The sequence below is a fragment of the Anabas testudineus genome, chromosome 17, assembly GCF_900324465.2.
Source record: "Anabas testudineus chromosome 17, fAnaTes1.2, whole genome shotgun sequence".
NCBI lineage: Eukaryota > Metazoa > Chordata > Actinopteri > Anabantiformes > Anabantidae > Anabas > Anabas testudineus.
The window spans coordinates 8,339,805-8,363,198 of NC_046626.1; the positions used below are offsets into that span (position 1 = coordinate 8,339,805).

Genomic DNA, 23,394 nt, shown 5'->3' on the forward strand with positions numbered 1-23,394 from the left:
GAAAGGTCCAGGTCAGACCGTTGAGATGACTCAGATTAGTGTGAGGATTATTGTTTAACAGTGTTTCCAATTTTACAGCAACAGCACTTATTTTCTTTTATTGCACAGTAACAAGGCCTCCACCCAAAGATGATTGTATTGTATGATATGACTGTGTATGCATACAGTATAAAACATACAAGAGCGCTATGAATGAACTGTGTATTGATGAAAGTCTGTGATCAGCTGCACAAACAGGGCCACTGGAGCACGTGGACAGCAATTTATGTATTCTTCTGTGTTGCGTACTTTGTTTTATATCAGTCTCCAAGAGAAGAAACAGCTGCATGTTCTTCACAAGAACAGTTGAGAACTTTCCAAGGCGATGAAATTCAGATATTTGCATTTATGTAGGTCTGGTTCTTTTGGAGCACAAAGCAGCTGTAACAAGGCAAAGCAATTCCCCATTGGGACTAATAAAGTTCTATGAATCTCAAATATTGAATATTTTGGCCTCATAAAAAGGCAGAAGTCAAACATTTGTGTGAGAACTGAAGGAATCCCTTGATACGTGCTGAAGCAAAGTGGGGACTACTTTTTCCAAGGACAGCTTGTCGGAGCCCTCACAGGAAATCCCTCATGTTCTCTATCTTCCTGCTGGAGCCTGTTCGTGCTGGACCAAACCAGACATGAAACAAGTCCATTCTCATCTCTGTGCTGGAGGCTAAAAAGAATCTCAACAGCACTGTGTCACATTCAGGATGCAGTAATAGTAAAACACCCACTAAAGCAGCACCACTTAGTAAATGAGTTGGGTGGGTGGAAGAGAAACAGCGTCCTCTCACTTTGTGCCACATGGAGGCAGTAGCGTGTTTTACCTGGTCGTTCCTGAACAGAAAATCGTTTCCTGACTGTGTGTGAGTGTGTCTGAATCAGGACTCGTGTATCTGTCAGCAGGTTGATGGATGGCAGAAGAGGGACCAATGACATTTATTTCTAATTTATAAACTGCTCTGTGATACGCTGAGGTGATATCACAGTTTGCAAGGTCATATGTTTGTACATATAGTACAAGTGCCATTGAATAAATATATGTATTTATACATTAGGTTGATTAATTACTGACATGTTTATGTTACAAATAGAAGCGCAGGTGAAACTAATGCTTTAAGGCAGCACTGAATTCAGGTGGAGCACTACCAGGCTCCAGGTAATGTGTTCGCTGACTGACATCAATCATGTTAATAGCTGCATCTGTGCTTCTCATACTGTGTGAGTGAAAGTACCCATCTATAAATCAGACTTTCAAACTAGCAAAGGCTACTGTACATTCCTGACCACGTTCCTACCAAAAACATAAATCTTGAATTATGATGCCAAGAAAGCAGCATCCATCCTGATGCGAAATGAGAACATCCATCTACACCTGCCTCTCTCAGCCCACCCCGACCGACTTTTCGATTTAACCACACAACAGTCATGAGCTCCATTCACTAACGCCAAAGCTCACTGCCGAATCGGGCACCAATATCTCGTGATATCAGGACGTAGGGCGGGTGATTTATGGTTTCCCTAGCTGAGTACAAATGAAATGAGCCAAGCATGAAACCCATCTCAAGACATTACATTTAGTGCCTTGTTCTGATAGATCCTCAGATCTTTTGCTATGATATTATGAGTCTATAACAAATTGTGACCATTATTTCTTCTGAATGCCGGATTTGTCTAAATCTCCTTTCTAGATAAAGATTTTAAATCTTTGTAAATGATGTTACAGTATGTACTTCTGGCAAACACAAGTGGAAAAATAATCACATAAAAAACCCTAAAGACCTTATACAATTGTCCCAAATGGCAAAGATCAGAGTCTATTCATGGGAAACAGCGGTTTACAGGCTCCAGCACCTGTTTTTTTTTTCTTCCTTCTTTTCCATGTCATGGTACATGACTGTGTTTGTGGGCCGTACTGGGATTTACAGATGTTCTGCGTATGGAATCTGGGTAAAAGGTCACCGTGTTGTCTAGAGATGCAGCCATTCTGGGAAACTGAATAAGCAGCTGTGGAGAGGTGTGGATCCGGTAATGATCAGCACACACGACTGAACGGCTTAGTGTGAATGACAGGATACAGAAGAGGCAGATTCGCACATGCCTGGTATATTATTACAGACATTAAACAGATCACATGTATGTATTTAATCCAGTTTTTTCTATTTCCTGTCTGAGCTGAGACTCATGAATAATGATTTTGCAGTATCTTTATTACATATAAAATAAAAATGCCTATTAAACCTATTAAATGGTAATGCAACTACATAAAACGTACAAAATTAAATGGCAATTTAAAAGCAGTTATACTATAAAATATACATTGAAGTACATTTTTATAATGCGGCGTGTACCCAGACTGTGTTATTATTACTTCTACTTCTACCTACTCTAGAACTTAAAACCTGTTCCACCACTGAGGCAGTCATAAGGGTTTGAATGAGCACAATGAAAACAACGATTATAATAAATACCCAGTTATATTATTATGTAGTTGTCGGTAAGGTCGTGATGAAATCAAGCATGAGTCATCCTGCAGCCTGCAGATACAGTACGATTATGATATCAAGTAAAACTGGATATGTCCCATGACTGAGTGAATAATGTTTTCCAAATCAACATCGCACTATTTTATATAGATATCAGACACATATCGACCCCTAAACATCCACTTCTTCCTGTTGGTATGAACTTCCACAATAAGCCATAATAAAAAAGTCCTTCAGCCCACAAGTCAGAAGGAGCCTGAGATTCACCTTTCATACATGCACAGTACTCCACTCACTTTGCAGCAGCTATAATGGGGCACGTGCGTTCTCTGCCTGTCCAGTCATGATGATCATGTACCAGACAGTCTCCTAACCATTACTCTACGCAGGGCCAAGCAGGTGTTTGGTGTGATATGCCAAGTTCCTGCTTGGACCTGCTCCAGGCAGGTGTCTTTCAGCCACTTAACCTTTCATTCACCTGTGAAAACATCAGCAAATATAAAAACATGTTTTCATCCAGTCATAATCTTACTGTACTGTAACTGAAGGGATGTGAGTCATTGCCACAGTTGGTGCACAGGTCTGTGAGTTTGAGCAAACAAAGGTAAATCTGTCTGCATTGACCTCAGGGCTCGAACTGAAAAGAGAAGATTACTCCAAATTGAATACAAAAAGCCTATTTTTAACCGGGAACACAGCAGTCTTTGGCTGCGCAAGTGGAAATCCTGTCTCTGCCAAGGCTTTGACTAGAATAAGGTATGTTTGTTACATTCCAGGCGTATACGTGAGGGGCTTGCAAATCCTTTGAACTGAGTTTCCCCCCTCAGCACACTCAGCAGTCTCCCAGTTACCTTTCACCTACTTAGTCTGGGCTGCAGACAGGAGAGGGTTAAACCACCTCCTTCTGTGTGGTCATGTATGGGCAGTCTGAAAAAAAAAAAAAACCCCGTAATGTGGGCATTTCTCTGTGCTGTGAACTTTCCCCTGATTCTCACAGTCCTCACAGGAGAGATCAGGCCAAATCATAGTGTGTTTCTCTCCTGACGTGCTCGACGATGTCACCGACTGCATTAGATCCTCACATATCTATAGACAGATGAGTATAAAACCCTCAGCTCTGTGTTCTACAGATGCTGTTTCTATTTGCAGTGTTTTTAGTTATGACCACATCTGTTCTGAATACGACGACGAGGTTGTTTTATTCAGTACAACAACAATTTACACTTTTATAGTTACAGGAATTCATGTGAAAGTTTACAACTGTACTGAGATGTACTGGAATATAAGGAATTGTTTTATTATAACTTATTGAAAATAAATTCTAACTAGTATCTCTTTGGTGTTTATATTGGTTTGTGAGGAAATGTGAAGAAATAAAGTAGAATTAAAGCACATAACCTTTATTGGTACAGAGAGCTACAGGCACAAGAAAAACACAACAGCAATACATAGATCCATAGACTTGAATGAGAATAATACTAGAATATAAAATAAATGTTGTTCTGCTCACAGCCTGTTAACACTTCACATCAGGACAGTTTATAGTAAATTATATCTTCTAGAATAAATAAATACCCATTAGAGGTGTAGAGAGCTGCTGTGATATGTTTTGGACTAATAGTACTGAATGAACCGTCCAAACATCAGTTCACTCTGTATTTTCTTGAGCTTCAATCAGGCTTCAGACATCATTATCAACCAATTTCAGGATGTCCGTGGGCTCTTGAATGGATAAGCTCACGATAAAGTGCTATGCATTGCTTCAACATTACCTCACAGTGCAGGAATACATGTGTTTCCCTCCTGGGCATATCGACTGTTTGGTTTCCTGCAGTGATAGCGTGGTCCCCGTCTCCCACAGTGCGGAGATGAAAGCCAATCTCTGTTATATCATGAGCCTCCTCCGCCTCTGACATGAATAGTTAACACAGGGGTGGAGGAGGGAAAGAAACCTGAGAGGAACTGCACCCCTCCCTCTCCACGGCTGGCCAATGGCACGCAGCTTGCAGCTGAGAGTTGAGGGCTGAGACACTATATAAAACTGCTGCTGGGTCTGTTGAACCATGAGCCTGAGCTGAGGTACGAGTCGAGAAGACGGAGGGGCACACTGCAACAAAGAAAACACGTATTTTAACGCAACAACGGGAGAGATGAAGACAACACTGGCAGCTGGGACTCTGTGCCTGGTGGTGCTCGTTGCCACAGGTTTCCCCTTCGAGAGGAAAGGGGCTTCACCCTCCGGGGGCGCAGCCAAGGAGAAGCGCGTACAGTACGCAGCGTGGGATGACGTGAATGTCATCGCCCATGGCCTCCTGCAGCTGGGCCAGGGGCTGAAGGAGCATGTGGACAAAACCAAAGTTCAGATGAGAGACATAACCGCCAAGCTGAAGGTCTTCAACCGCACGGTGACCGAGATGGGGAAGGAAAGCCAGCGGCTGCGAGCGGTGGGGGAGGCCCTGAAGGCTCGGGCGCACGGACTGGAGGACAGAGAGGGGCAGCTGCTGAATGTCACCGCCGAGCTGAGGGAGAAGGCGGAGGAGATGCAGCAGGAGAGGAGGACGATGAGCGAGAGGATCAGCCGGCTGGAGGAGAGGGTGGACAGCATGCTGCAGGGGGACGCGCTGCTGCCTGACGCAAACACCGCCGGTGCCAGGAACATCAGCGATGCCCGAAACATCCAGGTGAGCACGGAGCAGCTGCTTCTGTCAGTTGTTGTTTGTGGTGATACTTTGTTTAGGAAGTCAGAAGCGTTGATTTTAGATTTTGCAATGTGCAAAAACATTCACATTCACCTGCTCATGTGGTCGTGATGTTACCAGAAAGTCCAACAAAGTACTTGTTGCAACTCTGCAGCAGATGGTTAATGAGGGGACTCCTGCAGCCAGTGTGTACAGTAGTTTACTGTCCTAACAGCGTGTGAGGCCCCGGGGGGGGGGGGGGGGGGGGGGGGGGTTGTTCTCCAAATCTAAATGGACAGAAGTGGCGAGGGGTCCGTAGTTTGGGGTTTTGGGGAGGGGGCGTATCACGCCTGTGCTGCATGCAGGAAGAACGTGCAGTACGTGCAGGGGAACTCTAACGAGCCACCAGACAAAGGAACCTGCAGGAATGCGTGGATGATTTTCCACAGCTGCCAGGAGCGTGTACCTGGCTGTATGACACAGTTGGACGGGCCTGTGAGAGCCGTGCTTTATTTTGCCTGTGTCTTATTTATTTGTGAGCCTGACAGGGTTGATAGAGGGCTGGAAAAAAAAAAAAAAAACACACGAATGAGTTACATAACCACATCTGAGCCGGTTTGGAAAACACAAACGCTCGTCAGGGAAGGGTGGAAATGTGCTCGAGGGAAACACTGCCCAGCTTGTCGTGTTTCTGGTGTCATTAGAAAGTACTTGTTGGGTGCAGAAGTTGACAAAGCGCTAACATCTGTGTTGTTTTATTACTGCCAGCTGATGCTGGAGTCTCAGAACAGACGCATCGACGACCTGATGGAGAGGATCAGACTCCAACAGGAGAAGTTGGACAAGCAGAACGTGCGCATCAGGACCCTGCAGAGTCAGGTGAGGACCGCGGTTTACAGCTTGCAAATAAACATTCCTGCGCTCCAGTGATTGGTGTGAAAGTGCCCCTGCTGTTGTCATATATTCTGAAAGTCTCATTATTGATCATTAACTTTTTCCAGATCCAACAGAGACAGAGAACTCCAGCACGGAGCAGCAACGACTCTGCGCAAAGCGGCGCCCCGGAGCAGCGCGACTCTCCAGTCGGTAAGTAGCCAGGAAGCGTCCAAAGTCCCCACCTGACACTGTGTTAAGCCGACCACGCCAAATCAGACGCCAAATGTGGCAGGCCATCTGTTTAGTAAGGCCACAAAGAAGCTTACAATCAACACCAATTAAAGTCAAGGAACCAAATCAATCTAATCACGTTTCTGTGCTCAGCGTGGTGCCACAGATATCATCTGGTGCTCCCTCTGCAGACTGTGTGCCTCCTAGGACTGTGAAATCCTAATGGCATCATTCAATTAATACAGGATAGCATTAGCACAATTACATGGCTAAAGTCAACGAGCAAAACTAAACGGAAAGCAAAATGACAAATGAACATCACAGTTCAACAGTGCTGCTACTGTTGAACTGTTGTGCAGACAGGCCGAGCAGCTGCTGCTATGACTGGAGCAGCAGTCATAAAGAGTGCTTTCATCCAGACTGGACACTCACAGGGGAAGAGTCCCGACACATTCAGTCTCATTTCACTGGTTTAGTCAGAGGAAGATGTGAACAATAGAAGAAATACTCTGTATGTGGAATAATATCACATACACTGTTATAGTAAAGAGTTCATTCATATAATCATACAGTTCTTTGCAATCATTACAAAATTAATAAATTAGATTCAATTCGGAGTTACACCTGTCTCTGGCGGCCGTGGATGAGAACTGGGTGAAAGGTGAACATGGCTGAGGCAACACTTGAGGTCAGTCAGTCAGTTCAAACTACAATAACACCTCCGAGCTCTGACATCAGCAGGATTTCAGAAATGTGGGGAAGAAAGAGGTTTCTCAGGCGCTGCTTCAACTGGGGGAAAGTTCACTGGTCTCCGAGAGCGTTCAGTCAGGGTCACGCAGCTCTCTGGGATTACGCATACACACCACTTCTGCGGTGTGTGGGAGAGGAGGAGGGAAACCTGGAAAAGGCAGGGGGAGTCTTTGTTGTACAAATCCAGCATGCAGTGTTCCTCAGATTACCAACGGAAATAAAACGAGGGAAAACAAAAGGAAGGGAGTGGGAAAAGACAGTCTAAATTTATCTGTGAACTTTGCACAAATACCCTCCACTGTTTTGAAGAGGCTCGTCTCCTCCCCCCGCTGGAAGACGACCCACCTTTTTGTGTACATCCTTCAAGAGGCAGCAACCTTTCCCCTAGATCTGTCAGACATCCCTCCTCCTCTTCAGTCATCTCCTCTCCTCTCCTCCCCCATCACTACACACAAACCCCCAACCTCCATCTCATCTCCCATTGTAATGAATAAGAAGTGTGCCAAAGTTCAGGAGAACCCCTGACACCAGAGCAGCCATCATTCACTAATGGTCAGCTGGCGTGCTTACGCCTAAACAATATCAAGCAAATATCCAGCAAAAACGGGATCAATCGTGTGAAAATGACAAATAAAATGTTCATTTTCAATTAAATTCTACTTATTTCCCTTTTTATGACACATACATGTATTAAATAGCATCAGGTGATGATGTCATCCATGGTAAACATTGTTACTGAGGGTGTGCTATTAGTCTTCTGTCTTGTTACCCACGTGACAGCTCCAATTGGTTCTGGAGTCCCCTGCTTTGTGTTGCTGCCTATCCCCTTTCACCACCCACCCTGTGATCACTCCGCTGCTGGCTGCTGTGCACGTGAAGGAGGCATGACGAGTCAGTGAGGAGGGGGGGAAACAGAGAGGAGGAGGGAGAAGGGGGACTGAGGAATGTAAAGGCTAGTAGTGTGTAACTCAATAGCCTGGAGGGCCGAGCGGCCGTGCAGAGGGAAGTCTGCTTGGGAACTGGGAGAAAGGTCATATTTATAACTGAGAATGAAGTTCTCACCGGCTCCCTCCCTTGTTAAGGTTAGGTGAAAGACTCTACACATTTCTATCTCCAGACGGCCGATAAGCTCCATCGGAGCGATAGTCGTATTTGCAAACATTCAGCTCTGGAAGCGCAGAGAAAACTGTCGCTGAGAGGTTCGCTAAATGCGAATGACCTACTTATTACAGCAGGGCACAGTAAACAATCTCAGATACAAAAATACCCATTTAGAATAACAGTGCCAGACCAAAAATAGTATCAAAACAGGGGAGAAATGTAGGAGAGGCAGCAACTCAGCACACCTTCAGCCACAATCAGTTTGAGTTTAGGGGGATAAACACGTCATGTATCATTTGTCATATATAAATAGCATCGCCAGCAGCGTAGAGGAAAGGTAATCACACTGTTTAGACTACGGGGCTTTGCAGAGATACGGTACTTTACAGAACAGTTTGTCTAAACATTGTCGTGTTTTCTTTTTTTTCTGTTTCTTGTAGAGACGGCGTTAGATTGTCACGAGCTGTTCCTGAGAGGAGAGACCACCAGTGGAATCTACACCATCCAGCCAATTAATGCGGAGCCCTTTAACGTCTACTGTGAGATGACCACTGGTAAGTTTTACCGCCAGACAGTGGGACTGCGCTTGAAGCTGTTAATATGTTGATTAAACTGTTTCTGATCCACCTTTCTCTGTCCTTCTGTCCAGATGGTGGATGGACAGTTATCCAAAGGCGCCAAGATGGCTCGGTAGACTTTGACCAGCTCTGGCAAGCCTATGAGGAAGGCTTTGGCAGGCTGAATGGTAAGTGCTCTTTTGACTTTGATCTCACTCTCACTAACTCCAGCACTGGATTGGACAGGTGGTGCTCGCAGGCCTGACCAGGTTCAGATTAGTTAACACCTCATTACAGTATTTACAACCACAGCATTAGGCAGCAGGTGATGTCCTCCAAAAGTGAACAGGATGAAGGGCAAACAGATTCAGAAGCCACATTTGTAGCTCTGGGTGGAGGTCTCAACATGTCTCTTCTTTTTTTTTTTTTTCCAGGAGAGTTCTGGTTGGGTCTAGAAAAGATCCACTCCATTGCAAAAGACGGCGGCTACATCCTCAACATCAAGCTTTCCGACTGGGGGGATGACGTAGTATCTCTCAGCCTCCCCTTCCAGCTGGGTGGAGAGGAAACCAAGTACTCGCTTCAGATTCCAGAGGTTGGCACTTTCAGCACCTTGGAGAGCTCCCTGGGTACCGACGCCACGTCCGGCCTGCCTTTCTCCACCCGCGATCAAGACAACGACCAGAAAAACGACACCAACTGCGCCAAACACCTCTCTGGTGAGTTGAAAAGCACGACCTCGTAGATAAATGCCCGTAGCTGCTCGTTTTCCAGTCTCTAACTGGAGCTTAACGCAGTGTCTAATCTGATATTCTCCTTTGTCTTTATAGGTGGTTGGTGGTTCAGTAACTGCGGCCGCTCCAACCTAAACGGTAGATACTTCCAGAGCCCTCCTCCAAAGCAGCGGCATCAAAGGAAACAGGGCATCTTCTGGAAGACCTGGAGGGGTCGCTACTACCCTCTGAAGTCCAGTGTGATGATGATCGCCCCTGCTGTGATTGAAAACAAGTCATAGAAAATAGAAAGAAAAAGAAAAGGTCAAGACACAGGTCAAGAGGAGAGAGATGTTGGACTATTCTTTCTTTTCTTGGTGCTGATGATGTAGAGGTCTCCATTTCCCTGGTTTTCTCTTGTCGAGGAGTATTTTATACCAGAGTTAAGGCCCTCAAAACAGAAGCAAAAGGAACTCATGTTGAATGAGTTCCATGTTTCTACTGCTCATTTCTCTGAGAGATCCCTCGCCTGCACCCAGTGCCACAAATGGAAAAAGCGGACAAGGATAAAATGTGCAGTGATGAATGTTCTTCTCACATTTGTACTATTACAGTGGATTCCTTGTATTGGCACGAAGCAGGCACCCACAATCAGAAGGGCGAGTCCCGGCCTGTTTACTGTGCTGGGAGCCACGAAGCATTTGCAACGTGTTGAGACGCCTCATCAGACATGCAGCTGTCAGCAGCTCTGTAGGAGCGAGATTCAGGCGAAAGTTGCAAACCTTTTAAACCCAGCGGTGCGGACCAAACGCCGACTTCTTTAAAACCAAGCCATTTTCCACAGGAACAAAATTCAAATTGGTGTTCAGAAGCGTTATGTAAAAAAAACGGATCCGGATGCACAAATAGTTGTAAGAACGAAAACAGTTTGTTCATTATACAATAATTATGAATCAAACTAAGCATATTCTTCACTGGTTTTAATCTTTCTGTGGAGATTAGATGATATTAAGTCACATTGACTGCTTTTTTTGTACGTAGTGTATGAAGGAATGTAATCTGTCTTCTCACTAATGTAACTGTTACTTATTTGTGTTGAGATCTGTGTTGTTGTGACGTGAGAGTTCGTTATTATAGATGTTCGCTTTTCTTATTTAAATAATGTAAAGAATCAATATATGTGTGTATTTCTGGTGCTGCCTGTTCGTAATTTATAGTGTCTATGTTGTATTTGCCAGATGTTAAATTGTTTTTTTTTAAGAGAAAATAATGTTTTGGCCATAATGAGCCAATAAAATCTATTTAAACTGATATTCCCTTATGTCTGTGTATTATGTGCCACTTGATATTCTGTGTGGAGCTTAAATACAAACTTTGATAGTGCAGATGAAAGGAAAACCATGAATGTAGTGACAATTTTTACCACAACCATAGTCAATACAAGTAGATAGGCACACAACATAACACGTTTTTGTTACTTTTTCATATTAAGGGCAGTTAGCCTGACACAGTAAACTGTGCCTCTTTGATTTTTATTTAGTCAATTTAAAATAAAATGAACTGCTCATAGTCTATTATTTTTTTTTTTTTTGTAAAACTAATTTCTGAATCCAGTGTTTGCACATAAGCTTTTACACATCACTTTTACCAAACTTGTGCCTGGATTCAGATGATTTCTTTGGAACTAAACCATTTCACCGACCCACACGTGATATGTCTCTTCACTTTAGCTGCTTAGTTGCGATACCTAGAAGCAAACTTCAGTAGCTAGTGGGTGTCAGCTCTAATTTTTCTGCTTACTTGTTGGGCTTATTTCTAATGTGCTTTACCTGTAGTGATCCCCTGAACATTGACACCTGTTTCAGGATCAACCTTTGCATCCAGCTGAGAGCTCAGGGTATCAGTGTAGCCAGTGAAAGTCAGTGCTGAGCTGTCGCACATTAGACAGCAGTGGTTAAGTAGTGACACATAAAGCTGTGCTGTGACTAATATATGACAATACAGCCTAATGTTTCATCTATGAGTAAATTCTCTCACATCTTTTACTCACAAAACAGTGATAATAACCATAAAGTCCTTATTTACCAATGATGTTTTCTGTAATCACATTTTCTCCATGTTAGTGTTGGGTTGTATTTTAAAAAAGAGAAGCAGCATGTTCTTACATTTGTGATGCTGAAATCTATAAATAATATTAGAAGAATACACCAGTGCATTTGCCAATAAGGTCCTTGTCGCCCTGTAACTCCACTGCAGTAAAGGACAGCTTGTTACCGATTCATACATTTATTCATTAGCATGTACAAATTGTATCCCGGTGGTACAAAGCTGTTGTAAGACTCCAGTGCTCACCCTCCTGTTGTCTTTATTGCAGTAAAAAACAGATATACCAGCATGATCAAGAGTCAAGAGGTACTTTGGCAATTATAAATTATGTGTTAAGAAGGCAAGCAGACATCTTGAACAATGTAACGTAGGGGGAGGAAACAGAGCACAAAAATGAGCAGCTTCTGTCAGCACTCGTTAAAAACAAAAATAAAAACAAAACAAAACAAAAAAAAAAAAACAATAAAAATCCATAAAAATTTTATTTTAAACAACACACAATTAAAACAAGTGGGCAAAGGAAGAGTCTCGGTTTTCTTCCTTTCTTTGCCATTACACAAACTGAAAGGTAGACTAACAGTGTGTGTGGATATTGCAGATCTGTGTGAGTGTGCGCTTGTGTTGCTGTAGGATAAATTGTTGTACTTCACATATAGCGTGTGATCTCATGTCTGCAAATATGTTTATAGATTCCATTTCATATCCATGAACTGCAACCTTGTTCCTACCACTGACTCAAGTGAATAAACCAGGTGGGGCAAGGGGGAAAACAACACGATAACATTTGGCAAAAACCATCATGGTTGTAGAGATGAGGACGTGGGTGAGTGATGAGTCAATGTGACACAGCCTGCAAATATTTCTCCATATGTCCTTGTCTTTGTTCAGCTTTCAGGGTGAGACACCAAATCTCTGTGCTCGTAAACCATACCCCAGACTGTACACGGCGGGGGAGGTCATGGAGGAAACAGGGCGAGCAAGCGAGTAACAGAACAAGACAGAAGAGAGAGGGAAAAGAGGAAGTACGGCAGAGAAGAGAGGTGACTAAATAGGGGAGAGTGGCGTGTGGCTCTCAATGACAGGGTGAACAGCTGGAGATGGGGTTGGTGTGGGGAGGTCACAGAGAGTAAAGATGGGCAGCGAGCTGGAGGGAGTAGAGGAGGACAGAGGGGAAACAAGACTTCACTTCTCCCCTGTTGTCTCACTTCAGAGGTATTGTTGTAAAAAGTGCAGCAGCATTATCTCGTAGTGCTCTCCAGACTCAGGGCAGCGAATACTGTGTCGCTCGTTGGGGTAGACCTGAAAAATTGAAACAAGACAAGCACATTTTAGAGCAGTCACATGTACAATGCGTGTGTGTCCTGTAACATCTGCTTTGGGACATATATATGGAAAAAAACACTCCAAAATGTAAAATTGTTAATGTTTTATATAATATACATTACATATAACATGTATTCTAAAATGGAATCATCTCTGTGTATTTTACCACCACTGAACAATGGTCTAAGACAATGGATCAAAAACATTTATGTTTATGTCATGATGCTGACCTGAAGCTGGTAGGGTTTCCCAGCACGGATTATTTGTGACACTAGGAAATTGGTGTGGAAAAAGTGCACATTCTCATCTAGAAATCCGTGGAGAATCAGCAAACGATTGGGCCTGAAAAAAACAGGGATTACATATGTTACAATATGATATACAGAGTACATCAAGAACTAACATGTTCCCTCCCCATACCTTCATGATTTTAAAAAGGGAATGTCCTCAATGCTCCAAATAAAACTGTGAACTGTGAAATACTGCAGCTGCAGGGCTTCAGTGACTCTAAATTGACTTGAGCATTAAAGAGCAGTGCTCCAACATGCCATTTGCCAGCCCCTCAGGGTCTCCTCAGCTCCTCTCCAAATCGGAGGTGTCGGGCTACGTTCTCCAAGCCCGACACCTCAAATGTTATTAAATTCATCACTGAAGATTGTTTTTAATGTTCATGTATCATTGTAAAGATCGTGTTATTTATATGTACATGATAAAAGCAATTGCATCAAAGGATTAAGACATACAACATGGTTTATTATTTTACACAACAATGCTTTGAGCTCAAGAGATTAAAATCTCACATTTACATGATTCAAGAACTATATCTATAGTCATATATATATATATATATATATATATATATATATATATATATATATATATATATATATATATATATATATATATATATATATATATATATAACATGAAGACCGACTTATGCAGTCAAAAACACATCTATTTTTTAAAGTTGTGTGGACTCACTCGCTGGGCAGCTTGTCCACATGTAGTGCCACAGATCCTTCCTCGTAACCCTGCTGGTTGTTGTCAGGCACGTCCATGTAACGCTCTGTGTAGCCTGTGTCGTAGGCCATCCATACAGTCACTGGGGCACCAGCGATAGCCAACTAGCAAGGAAGCACATTGTTGTCAGACGGAAAAGACTGCAAAATAAATAGTAACGTGGTGTGGAAGAGTGTAACCTAAAATACATTACCAAGCAAGTAAAAGTTTAGACTGTATGTACTATGGGCTGCAAGAAAATGGTTCATTACTATCCAACATGGACACCATGTGGATGTATGTGGCAACTACATCACAAATTCTGACATTAGATGTCATTCTTCAGTCGGTATTTTAAAAATGCTTAGTTTAAAGTGCATAACACAAGATGGAGTAGCAGACAAAAGAATCCTCTAACCTTGAAGATATTAGGTCGTTGGATGAGGCCCATGAGAGAGAGGAAGCCACCATAGGACCAGCCATGGATGGCAACACGGCTCAGATCCACAAAGTTAAACTTCTCCGCTACATACTGCAGCCCCTCCACCTGGTCTTCAATCTCTACCTGACCCTTCAGAGACAAAGGTAAAGGTTAAACTACCACATTTACATCAGTTTATTGTATTGTGCATATATTTCTCCATGTTTAAATGCTCCTATTTCATTTAATTCTTCCTTTACCATTTTGTTTTTCAGAGCTCCTTCAAATTCAAGGCCCCTCTGACAGGAACCCCTCCCATCAATGACGACCACAGCATAGCCCAGAGAGGCAAGTGTGTTCAGACGAAGGTACTTCATCCCCTTGAAAGAGTTGTTCACCAGCTGCACCTGAAAACCAAAACACAGAAAAGATTGGTTTGAATTTACAAGATAATAAGCATTCTGAGCATTAATTCACTCAAACAAACTATTAAAACTTGGACACGGAATAAAGTGAATGCACCTGTGGGCCTCCATAGACAAAGAGAACAGTGGGGTGTTTCCTGCCAGGCTGCAGGTTGTGAGGCTTATACACCATCCCGTAAAGCTGGAAGCCCGACTTTCCTGGAAAATCAAAAATCTCAGGTGGACTGTAATCTCCTGGACAACCTGGAAGACAAATGATATGTGTACATTAATGGTTGTGGATTAACTCCTAGTGGACTTGAATTAACAATCAGAGCCTATAAATAAAAGCATGAAGTAAAACAAACCAAAATACATTACAATGTTCTTCTTGTTAAAAAACAAAACAAAATAAAAAAAACTGTAGTATTAGAATAACAATGCAGTTATATATAATACAGTGTTAAACATTTTCATGTAGAAAGCGAATCATACTGCAATATGACAGTTGCTTTGTCACTACAGATACTTAACCAAAGTAGAAACATTACTAAATGCACAACAACACAGTTAGGGATCACTCGTGGTGTTTTTAATCAACCACAGACAACAAACAGCTCTGACACAAAACACTCATGATGACATGTTTGGCCTAGAGGACGCCACTGTCCAACTCGCTGTTCTTAATCTAATCAAGGCCAGACCTCAACTTTCCCTTAGACATGGTTCTGTTGAATGTTCCAAAAATAAAACCATAAATAAGTGGGCAACGTTGATACTTATCCCCTTAAAAACGTAAGGTTTATAATTAAGCATGAACTGCTAAATAACTAAAACAGCTTTTTAACACTGATCATTCAGTAACTAACTAAGTAGCCTAACAAAGTTTTTAACAAACAGACATTTTCTTGTTGGAACAAGCTGCTTCATGTCTACATATATAAATACAGACAGAGATAAGGAGCTTTGCTTGTTTGTTAACAAGACAAACACTACAGTGTAGCGTAGTTTACAACAGATAAGTTGTTTATAAGTTTACCTGGTGATTCCATCATGCTGGCCCAGAACTCTGGTGATACGTGCATTGGGTCACCTTCCGAACTTATGAGTTTGTAGACGTGAACACATGGAGGAGTGCTCACATTACTGTAGTGGCTGACAAAAAAGTCGAAATTCTGCAAGGTGAGAGAAGAGAGAGTGAAAGCCTCAGAACACATAGGAAAGATAATGTCTTTAAAGGAAAAAAGAAAACCAGCTACGGTTAGAAGGCTGTTGACAGCAGGAGACAATTTATACCATATACTGCATCAGTTATTCTGATTTTGTTCTATTTTAATGTGAAAACTTGCAACAAGCTCATGGCACTTTACATATTACAGCCAAGACATTACAGAGCTATTCAGAGAGAAACCCAACAATCTCCCATAAATGAATGGTTTTACCTGACTAACAGAGCAGCTATGAGAGAAGCCGGGCTTGGTCAGTCGGACCACATCTCCAGGTGAGTCATAGCTGACCACATAGAGGTGGTGCTCCAGAGGAGTGTCTTTGGTGCCCTGGAAGTACACCAACTTTGTTGCCTCATTTACCCAGATCTAGCAAGTGAAAGAAAATAAGAAAAAAAGACAATAAGCAGTCAAATTATCAGTGCAATGATTAGAACAATGAAATACTTGTTTTTGCCTCAGCCCAGTAGTGCAGAACAAAGAAAGAAAGTTAAATCATCATCATTATCAATAATTTTTAAGGTGTTTGAGGTGCTCATTTTAATATTGTGAGTATAGGACTGGATTACATGCTGCCCCCCAGTGGAAAATTTAGCAGCACGGTTATCCTCAACATGCAGAAAAGGCAACCAATGAGTTCTTGGCCTGATTCACTGAACAGGTGTTTCAGTGAATCAGGAAAAGACTGAGAGCAAACATCTCCTGACACCAGCAAGAAGTGAGTAATGCGGTCATACGGACCTGACTTGACTAGGAAAGTAAACAAGTGTGGTGAAGTTTGTCAGTCATAGGCTTGCATTTAGTCATTCATTGTGTTTATATCATATTTGGCTTTTTCCAGTCCAGCTTAATTATCGTATTCCTTTCAGCAAGCTACCTTTCAGCTGCCTTGCTTCAACACAGATAGTTAAAAGACAGGTAAAATAACTAAGTCATGTTTCCAATTGAGATCTGGTTCTGGTGCTTTTTTTTAGTAACAAGTTTACTTAATATGCAAGTAAAGACGTTCACTGGGCATTTTTGTCATCAGTTTACACTGAATAACCCCTAATACAGTGAAAACATACATTAGTGATTTTAGCAAAATAATAAAAAAACTGAAATATCTAATTTACAAAAGAATTCAATGCCTCTGCACTGGTACTCCAAAGTGTTATCAGCAGCCTCCTGTTTGCTTTAATTATCCTTTAGATGCATCTAGAACCTAGCAGGAGTCCATCTGTGGTAAACTGACTGGACATAGCGTAGAAAGATAAACACGTGCGTGTCAGAACAAAAACGAATCCTTAAAGTCCAAGGAACTCTCCCTAATGTTTCCTGGAGCACAGTTATCCCACTTTAAGTGAACTTGTGTAGAACTCCAAACATTATGTCTGATGAACACGAGGCGCCGTTCATCACTTGCTAATACCATCTTTACAGTGAAGAATAGAGGAGCCAGCATCATACTGTGAAGTGCTGCCGAGCGGCAGTGACAGGACGATTGATCAGAATTGAAAGAAGGATGAATGCAGTCAAATCTAGGAAGGTGCCATAAGGAAAATAAGACAATGACTGCTGGAGGCTTCAGCACAGGTCTCTGACCATCCTTGATTGTCCAGCCAAAGCCCAGACCTGAACCCTACAAACATTTGTGAAAGCCCACAGATGCTTCTCATCCGATCTGATGGAGCTTGAGAGGATCTGCCAGAAAGAAGGGAATAAACTGGGAGGCCTTTTCTGGTAGTTCAATGGTAAATGGTGCATTCCACATAACTGCAACGGCCACAGTTTGGAAAAAAATCAAATACAATTATATCCTGCCAAAATTAAAAGTGAAGCTGTGTGAAAACTTTCTGAAGCGGCCGTCTGTAACTGTCTAAATACTTACTAAATGCACTCTCTACAGTTCATGTTTATCTTTTACAGGTGTGAATTCATACTTCCAAGAAGTTTATCTAACCTTGGAACCATGTCTTGCCAGCACTTCCCATTCTCCACTGGTCAATGTAACCTCTTCCTTGATTGCACATTTGAAGTCTCCTGCAGAAAACAGATAACAGAATCATCAGGCTCCTTGATATACCAGAAACTCTGGTCCAACAGCGCAGTTCAAACATGATAAAACTTAAAAGTTTAATAAACATAACTATGTGACAGGATAATTTTAAATAAATACAGAATTCCTTTTACCCTCTGTGTGTTGGTAGTCCTCTGACCAGTTGTAGCAGCCTGGTTGTAACAGGGATGTGATTTTATACAGGTGGCTGAAGCCTGTTTTAGATTCATTTATCCAAATAAATGTAAACTCGTCATCCGTTGTTTGAATAAAGGGATAGAATATATCATGAACCTGCAGAAACGGAAGACAAACTGTTGCTAATTGCAAAATAAAACACCTGGAAACAGCACACGTTAGTTTTAAGGTAACCAAAAAGTGTAATGTAAAAACATTTACGTTTATCCAGATGTCAGTTGTCTCTTCGTAGATTATGTATGGCTGTGTGTTACTGGGTACAGCCTCCAGACTCTCCTGCCTCAGGACTGGATCATCTGTGACAGGGATGAAGAGGGCTGGAGGCAGCAAGACCAGCTGTAGTTTCCTCTGACTGCGGTCCAGCAGCACTGCCCATCCACTACAGAGACACAGGAAAGAAAAAATTCAAAGGATTGCTTCATTATCATTATCATTATTATTATCAATAATTATATTAACAGCTGCTTCAATACAGACAGTTAATAAAAGAGAGCACTGTGTGTTCGCATAGATCACAATTATTGCAGGCTGAATAGCTTTTCTTGGTTCACTTTGAGAATGAGCATCACTGAATCAGACTCACTATTTGCCATCACTTGTCCATCCTACTCTGGCAATGTATTCCGTCCCAGGAAACAAGGAGGTGAAGGGGACAACCAGCTCTTTATCTTGCGTCCTCACAATCTGTAAGTACAATAAACAGGCAAATTACAGCAAATAATGGAGTGGATATAAAGACTTTTTGTATTCAATGACTCACCCTTCCCTGATGGTCTGTCTTGATCTCGGACAGTTTAAGAGTAGCTTGTGGATTTTTGCTACCTGTAAATAAAGACATTACAAAAATGATTGGGAAATGATAGAAACAGTCAACTAATGGTGTCGATCTATGTAACCAGTATGAGGAGCTGCATTAACCTGTACGGGGATATCTGTACGCATCTGCTTTCCGCTCCTCCAGTGCTGGAGATGGAACATGAATAATCTCTACTTCTGTCTCATCCACCTCCTCATACAGAAGGTACACTGTTTTACCCCCATTAGAATCTGACAGAGGGAAAAAAATAATTTGTTTTGGGAGAGGGCACACAGAAAATAATGTACAGTATGCACACAAACAGAAATAACCCACATAACAAATACCTTGTAACATTTGCTGTCAGCTAACTACATGTCTTCAGTATGTGAAAGATGTAGGTATTTAAGCTACTAATTGCTGACCTTCCACTGCTGAAGGACTCCACCAGTAGCCCGTGAAACGGTCAAACTCTTCCTGGATGACAAATGTTGCTACACCTGCAGACTTAGGATCATCCTTAATGTTATCCAAGCCTAAAGATAATAAAATTAATTAGGAAAACACCTTATCACAAATAATTATGTAATCCTTCTATACATGTTTCCTTCTCGAATGAATTCTTCAAACTTCAAACCTTTGTGGCAGTAAGTGAGCCTCCTTTCCTCACTAGTCTTTATGTTGGCTATCCACAGGTCGTTATTGTTTATGAAGGCTATGAAGTCAGGTTCTCCAGGGCAGATCTTGGGATCCATGCGGGTCCCTGAACACTGGGTCTTGATATCCACAGGCTTTACAGGAGCAGACTGCTAAAACCAACAGATACAATCTTAGTCATTGGGAAGCAAAGGAGACACATAGGTGCAAATATGTAGTTTGGACTTGCTTGATGCAAGCATTGCCTTGAAGGTAGAAAACAACTTTTTCCCAAAAACCAGCAAGTCCTCCATCTGATTTCTCCATCCTAACTTACACCAATCAACCAAAAGACCAAAAAACTAACAGCCTCATATTGTGGATTTTCCATGGATATCAATGAGTCAGTTTACTGATTCCATGGACCATATTTGGTGGGGGGTACTGACCACTGCATACTTCGAACCACCCACAAGTCCTGTTGTTTTGGAGAAGCTTTTATCCAGTCGGTAGCCATCACAATTTTGGCTTTTGTCAAAGTCATACAGATCCTGATGTCTATTTTTCCTGCTTCCAACAAATAAACGGTTGACTTGCTGACTACCTTATTCAACCCCTTGACGAGTGTCATTTTACAAGATGCAATTCACTTGTCATTCACACAGTGATTTTAATGTTGTGGCTGACTGGCATATACATATGTCAGTGATCCTGCACACAAAATGTATGTTTTTAAATGTAACAAAGGGTCAAGAGTTCTGAAAACCTGTGTTGCAAAAGATTTAATGGTACTTTAACCTTGCTCTGAATAAAATCTGTCTTGAGTATCTAGCAGATTCAAAATTGAAGTAAAAACAGCTGTGTACTCACGATGAAGCCATTGTTGCCTCCATCCTGACAGTAGAAAAGACTATTGCTGGCCTGGAAGAGGAACAGACCAGTGTGGGCATGGTAGTCATATGAGGTGATACCAAATGCTCCCAAACGTTTACGCTCTCTCAGCAGCTCCTCCTCTCGAGAGTAGGCCCCCTGATGCGGTGTAGCCTTAGAGACCCAAGAAGAATTCAGATTAGATGTGCAATGTTAGGATAAAACGAAGAAGAAACCACATTCAACTGAACCATACCCCCAAATCAAATGACATGACACACACTTCTCGTAGTTTGTACCAAAGTGGTTTGATCTTCATGTTTATGAACACATTTCAGGTGCTAAAGAAAAGCAATACTGCCTCACCGTCAGGAATTACTTATCAAAAAGTCTAACCATGATTCCATAAATGAGGAGCCAAAACATTAGAAACACTTCTTAATATAATGCATTCCTGTACGACTCCACCCTCTGTGACCTCAATAATAAACCTAATGTAGAATTATAACCTTAAAAATACAAACATTAAATATAAACTCATAAAAATGGAATTCATAGCAGAGCTGCTTTATTGGATAGAGATAGACTGGACAGGTATTCCTCATAAAGTGGCCCTTGAGTGAATGATAACCAGTTATAGGAAAGACACTGTGTGGTAGTGGCACTGTACCATCATCAAAAAAAAAAGGAATTCACCTGGAAGTGATCCAGCATCTGTTTCCATGACAACACTAAGTGGGCCTCCTTTTGGATCTTCTTGGGGATTTCTGAGTAGAGTAATGAGTTCTCTCTGCTTCCATAAGGCATTCCTGGTGAGAAATAGAAAGCATTGAGTGCAAAAGGAGAAATTTAACACATTGACTGATTTGTAATGAGACAATCGTGTTCTGCTGCTTAGAGCAGGAAAACATGACTGAAGTCAAGTGAAAGAAGTACAAAGGAGCACTATGCAGAAAATACAAATCATTAGCTGATACAAGAGACTTGTCCCTTTTTCAGTCAGCTTACCGAGGTAGTACAACCGGTGGGAGTGTGGTCCATTCTCATCCTTCTTCTGCACAAACTGGAAATCATGGGGGGCCTTGTTGGCAATCATGCCAGAGTACTTCCTGCTGCAGTGTATAATGTCACGGAGGCCCTCCCAAGAATGCTTCTCCACAAAGAACTGAGATGGGACATCCTCCATCTCCACCACCTCTGTGCTGTCCAAAAAGCCGTCCACAGCCGTCATGCTCACTGTCACACAGCTAGATGTTAACATTAAAGTCAAAAGTCATAAGACGAATAGATACTAGACAGCTTTATTTTTAATCGAACTGATTAAAAGAATGCACAAAACCTTTATTTGCCAATTTTTCTAAGAGCCAAAACAGTTAAAGGCACAACAATGTGAACAATATTGTACTGTACCTTTTCCAGATACCCTCTTTATTGTCACAAAGTTTGACCTTCTTGACTCTATGCATTCACTGGTCAACACACCTCACTCCAATTCTGCAACCTAGGAACAAATTTCATAGGGCTATCATTTAATATTTTAAGTAGAGTTAACTAGTAAGATTAGAAATATTGGAATGAGAACAGTCATTTGTCACAATAACAAGCAGGTATGGTCTCTTTTTTTTACTGATAACAACATAAACAAGAACAGCACAGTTTCACGTGTTTCTGTTAGAAGAAGAAGGGAAATCTTTAAGACTTTACAGTCTAGTGACTGAGAAATGTTTTTTTCATTTTGACATTTAAGGGTCTAATCCTTAGATTAGTTAAATCTCTCACGTGTTTGCCTTTGGAGTACAAAAACAACTGACATGTCTTTGACCTGCTGAAGCTTAAGTACAGGGTTTAGGGAATACCCCACATTCCTGTCATTATAAGCTGTGCTGGGTATGTGATGTAAACAGATGTGGGAAAAAATTATTTTAATGCAAATCTCATGGTTACTATTGAGAAGAACCTACAATTTGTGTTTAATAAATACTGATCTTGTAAAGAATAAAATCAGTAGGGATATAGTTTAGATCAAGGTACCCGTACAGTGTTAATTCAACAATTACCAGTATCTGAGGTTTAGATGACAACTGGTACTACTGGTGAAATCTGTATGAGGCTCGGACCTTTAATGAATGGATGTTTTCCAAAATATAGCTAACTGTACATGTAGAAATATATTTATTTTACTTCTAAAAACACTTCCTGGACACGAAACTTTACCTTAACGAGGCATCTGTGTTATTACAGACAGTTATGTCAAATCTATTGAAACGGAAAGAATTGCTCGGCATCTGAGAACGTTACTGGGTTTAGCTTGTTACCTGATAGCCTTTAGTAAGCTAATTTTAGGGGTGGGGAAGGAGCCGGGTGAACTAGTACAATACCGGTATGGTTAATAGTAACAGTTAGCTAACCTACAATAGATCTTTGTTCTGGGGTTTCAACTACTCAGCCACACTGGAAAAACACCGGCACGTTCATTTGTATTAACATTTTAAGCGGCACTAATGTCGGCAACGTAGTGAATGACAAACCCACGATGGTAGAAAATGAAGATTAGCACACCGTATCTATGTTGAAAATATATTCTTATCTACATTTTGACATGACAGCTCTCCTCTGTCATTTTCCTTCTGAAGCCAACTTGCTAGCTGCACTTAACCTAACGGCAGCTAGCTAACAGCTAACTTAGCTAGCGGTTCCTTGTCTTATATAAAAAACACACTTAGACGACCGACCCTATGAAACAAGCTTAAATTATGGAAAATACTTACCAACCTGATCTCTGTTTCTTTAACCAAGTTCTAGCCTATATTAGCTTGGTGTCGATAAACAGGTTTTGCAACAGCTAAAGGTTGTATCCATGGCCCACAGTGGCCACTCGCAAAATGTAGCAGTCTTTCAGGTCGGAGAGAGGAGGAACCTTCGCCCTGGTGGAGATCACCGCCGGACAGTTTT

General features: G+C 41.7%; 2 protein-coding genes across 5 annotated transcripts; one reads left to right on the forward strand and one right to left on the reverse strand.

Moving 5' to 3' along the window:
- The first annotated feature begins 3,837 nt into the window (after window positions 1-3,837).
- angptl4 (angiopoietin-like 4) lies at window positions 3,838-9,958 on the forward strand. The gene is made up of 7 exons (XM_026375374.2): window positions 3,838-5,197; window positions 5,963-6,073; window positions 6,196-6,280; window positions 8,593-8,706; window positions 8,802-8,897; window positions 9,144-9,428; window positions 9,540-9,958. The coding sequence occupies exons 1-7, from the start codon at window positions 4,667-4,669 to the stop codon at window positions 9,722-9,724; spliced, it is 1,407 nt and encodes a 468-aa protein (XP_026231159.1). The 5' UTR covers window positions 3,838-4,666; the 3' UTR covers window positions 9,725-9,958.
- A 1,812-nt stretch (window positions 9,959-11,770) lies between these two features.
- Window positions 11,771-23,394, reverse strand: LOC113172310 (dipeptidyl peptidase 9-like). Of its 4 annotated transcripts, none has more exons than XM_026375222.2 (21): window positions 23,215-23,394; window positions 21,853-21,943; window positions 21,451-21,689; window positions 21,139-21,251; window positions 20,443-20,616; window positions 19,574-19,745; window positions 19,362-19,472; window positions 19,059-19,187; window positions 18,901-18,962; window positions 18,724-18,824; window positions 18,342-18,519; window positions 18,077-18,236; window positions 17,847-17,926; window positions 16,121-16,273; window positions 15,718-15,853; window positions 14,797-14,942; window positions 14,535-14,681; window positions 14,272-14,424; window positions 13,836-13,978; window positions 13,082-13,193; window positions 11,771-12,827 (listed from the first exon to the last, which is right to left on the reverse strand). In XM_026375222.2, exons 2-21 carry the CDS (start codon window positions 21,906-21,908, stop codon window positions 12,735-12,737), a joined length of 2,658 nt encoding a protein of 885 aa, XP_026231007.1. In that variant the 5' UTR covers window positions 21,909-21,943; window positions 23,215-23,394; the 3' UTR covers window positions 11,771-12,734. The 4 variants fall into 4 exon arrangements, with proteins under 4 accessions (XP_026231007.1, XP_026231006.1, XP_026231009.1 ...); XM_026375221.2 differs by having other exon boundaries at window positions 23,211-23,394; XM_026375224.2 differs by having other exon boundaries at window positions 19,574-19,742; window positions 23,211-23,393.

Coding starts and splice junctions, on each gene's coding strand:
- angptl4 (XM_026375374.2), top strand. CDS start 4,667: ATGAAGACAACACTGGCAGCTGGGACTCTGTGCCTGGTGGTGCTCGTT. Junction 5,198..5,962: donor GCGATGCCCGAAACATCCAG/GTGAGCACGGAG, acceptor TATTACTGCCAG/CTGATGCTGGAGTCTCAGAA. Junction 6,074..6,195: donor TCAGGACCCTGCAGAGTCAG/GTGAGGACCGCG, acceptor AACTTTTTCCAG/ATCCAACAGAGACAGAGAAC.
- LOC113172310 (XM_026375222.2), bottom strand. CDS start 21,908: ATGCATAGAGTCAAGAAGGTCAAACTTTGTGACAATAAAGAGGGTATC. Junction 21,252..21,450: donor CCACCGGTTGTACTACCTCG/GTAAGCTGACTG, acceptor ATTTCTCACCAG/GAATGCCTTATGGAAGCAGA. Junction 16,274..17,846: donor TGGCAAGACATGGTTCCAAG/GTTAGATAAACT, acceptor TTCACTTGCTAG/ATCTGGGTAAATGAGGCAAC.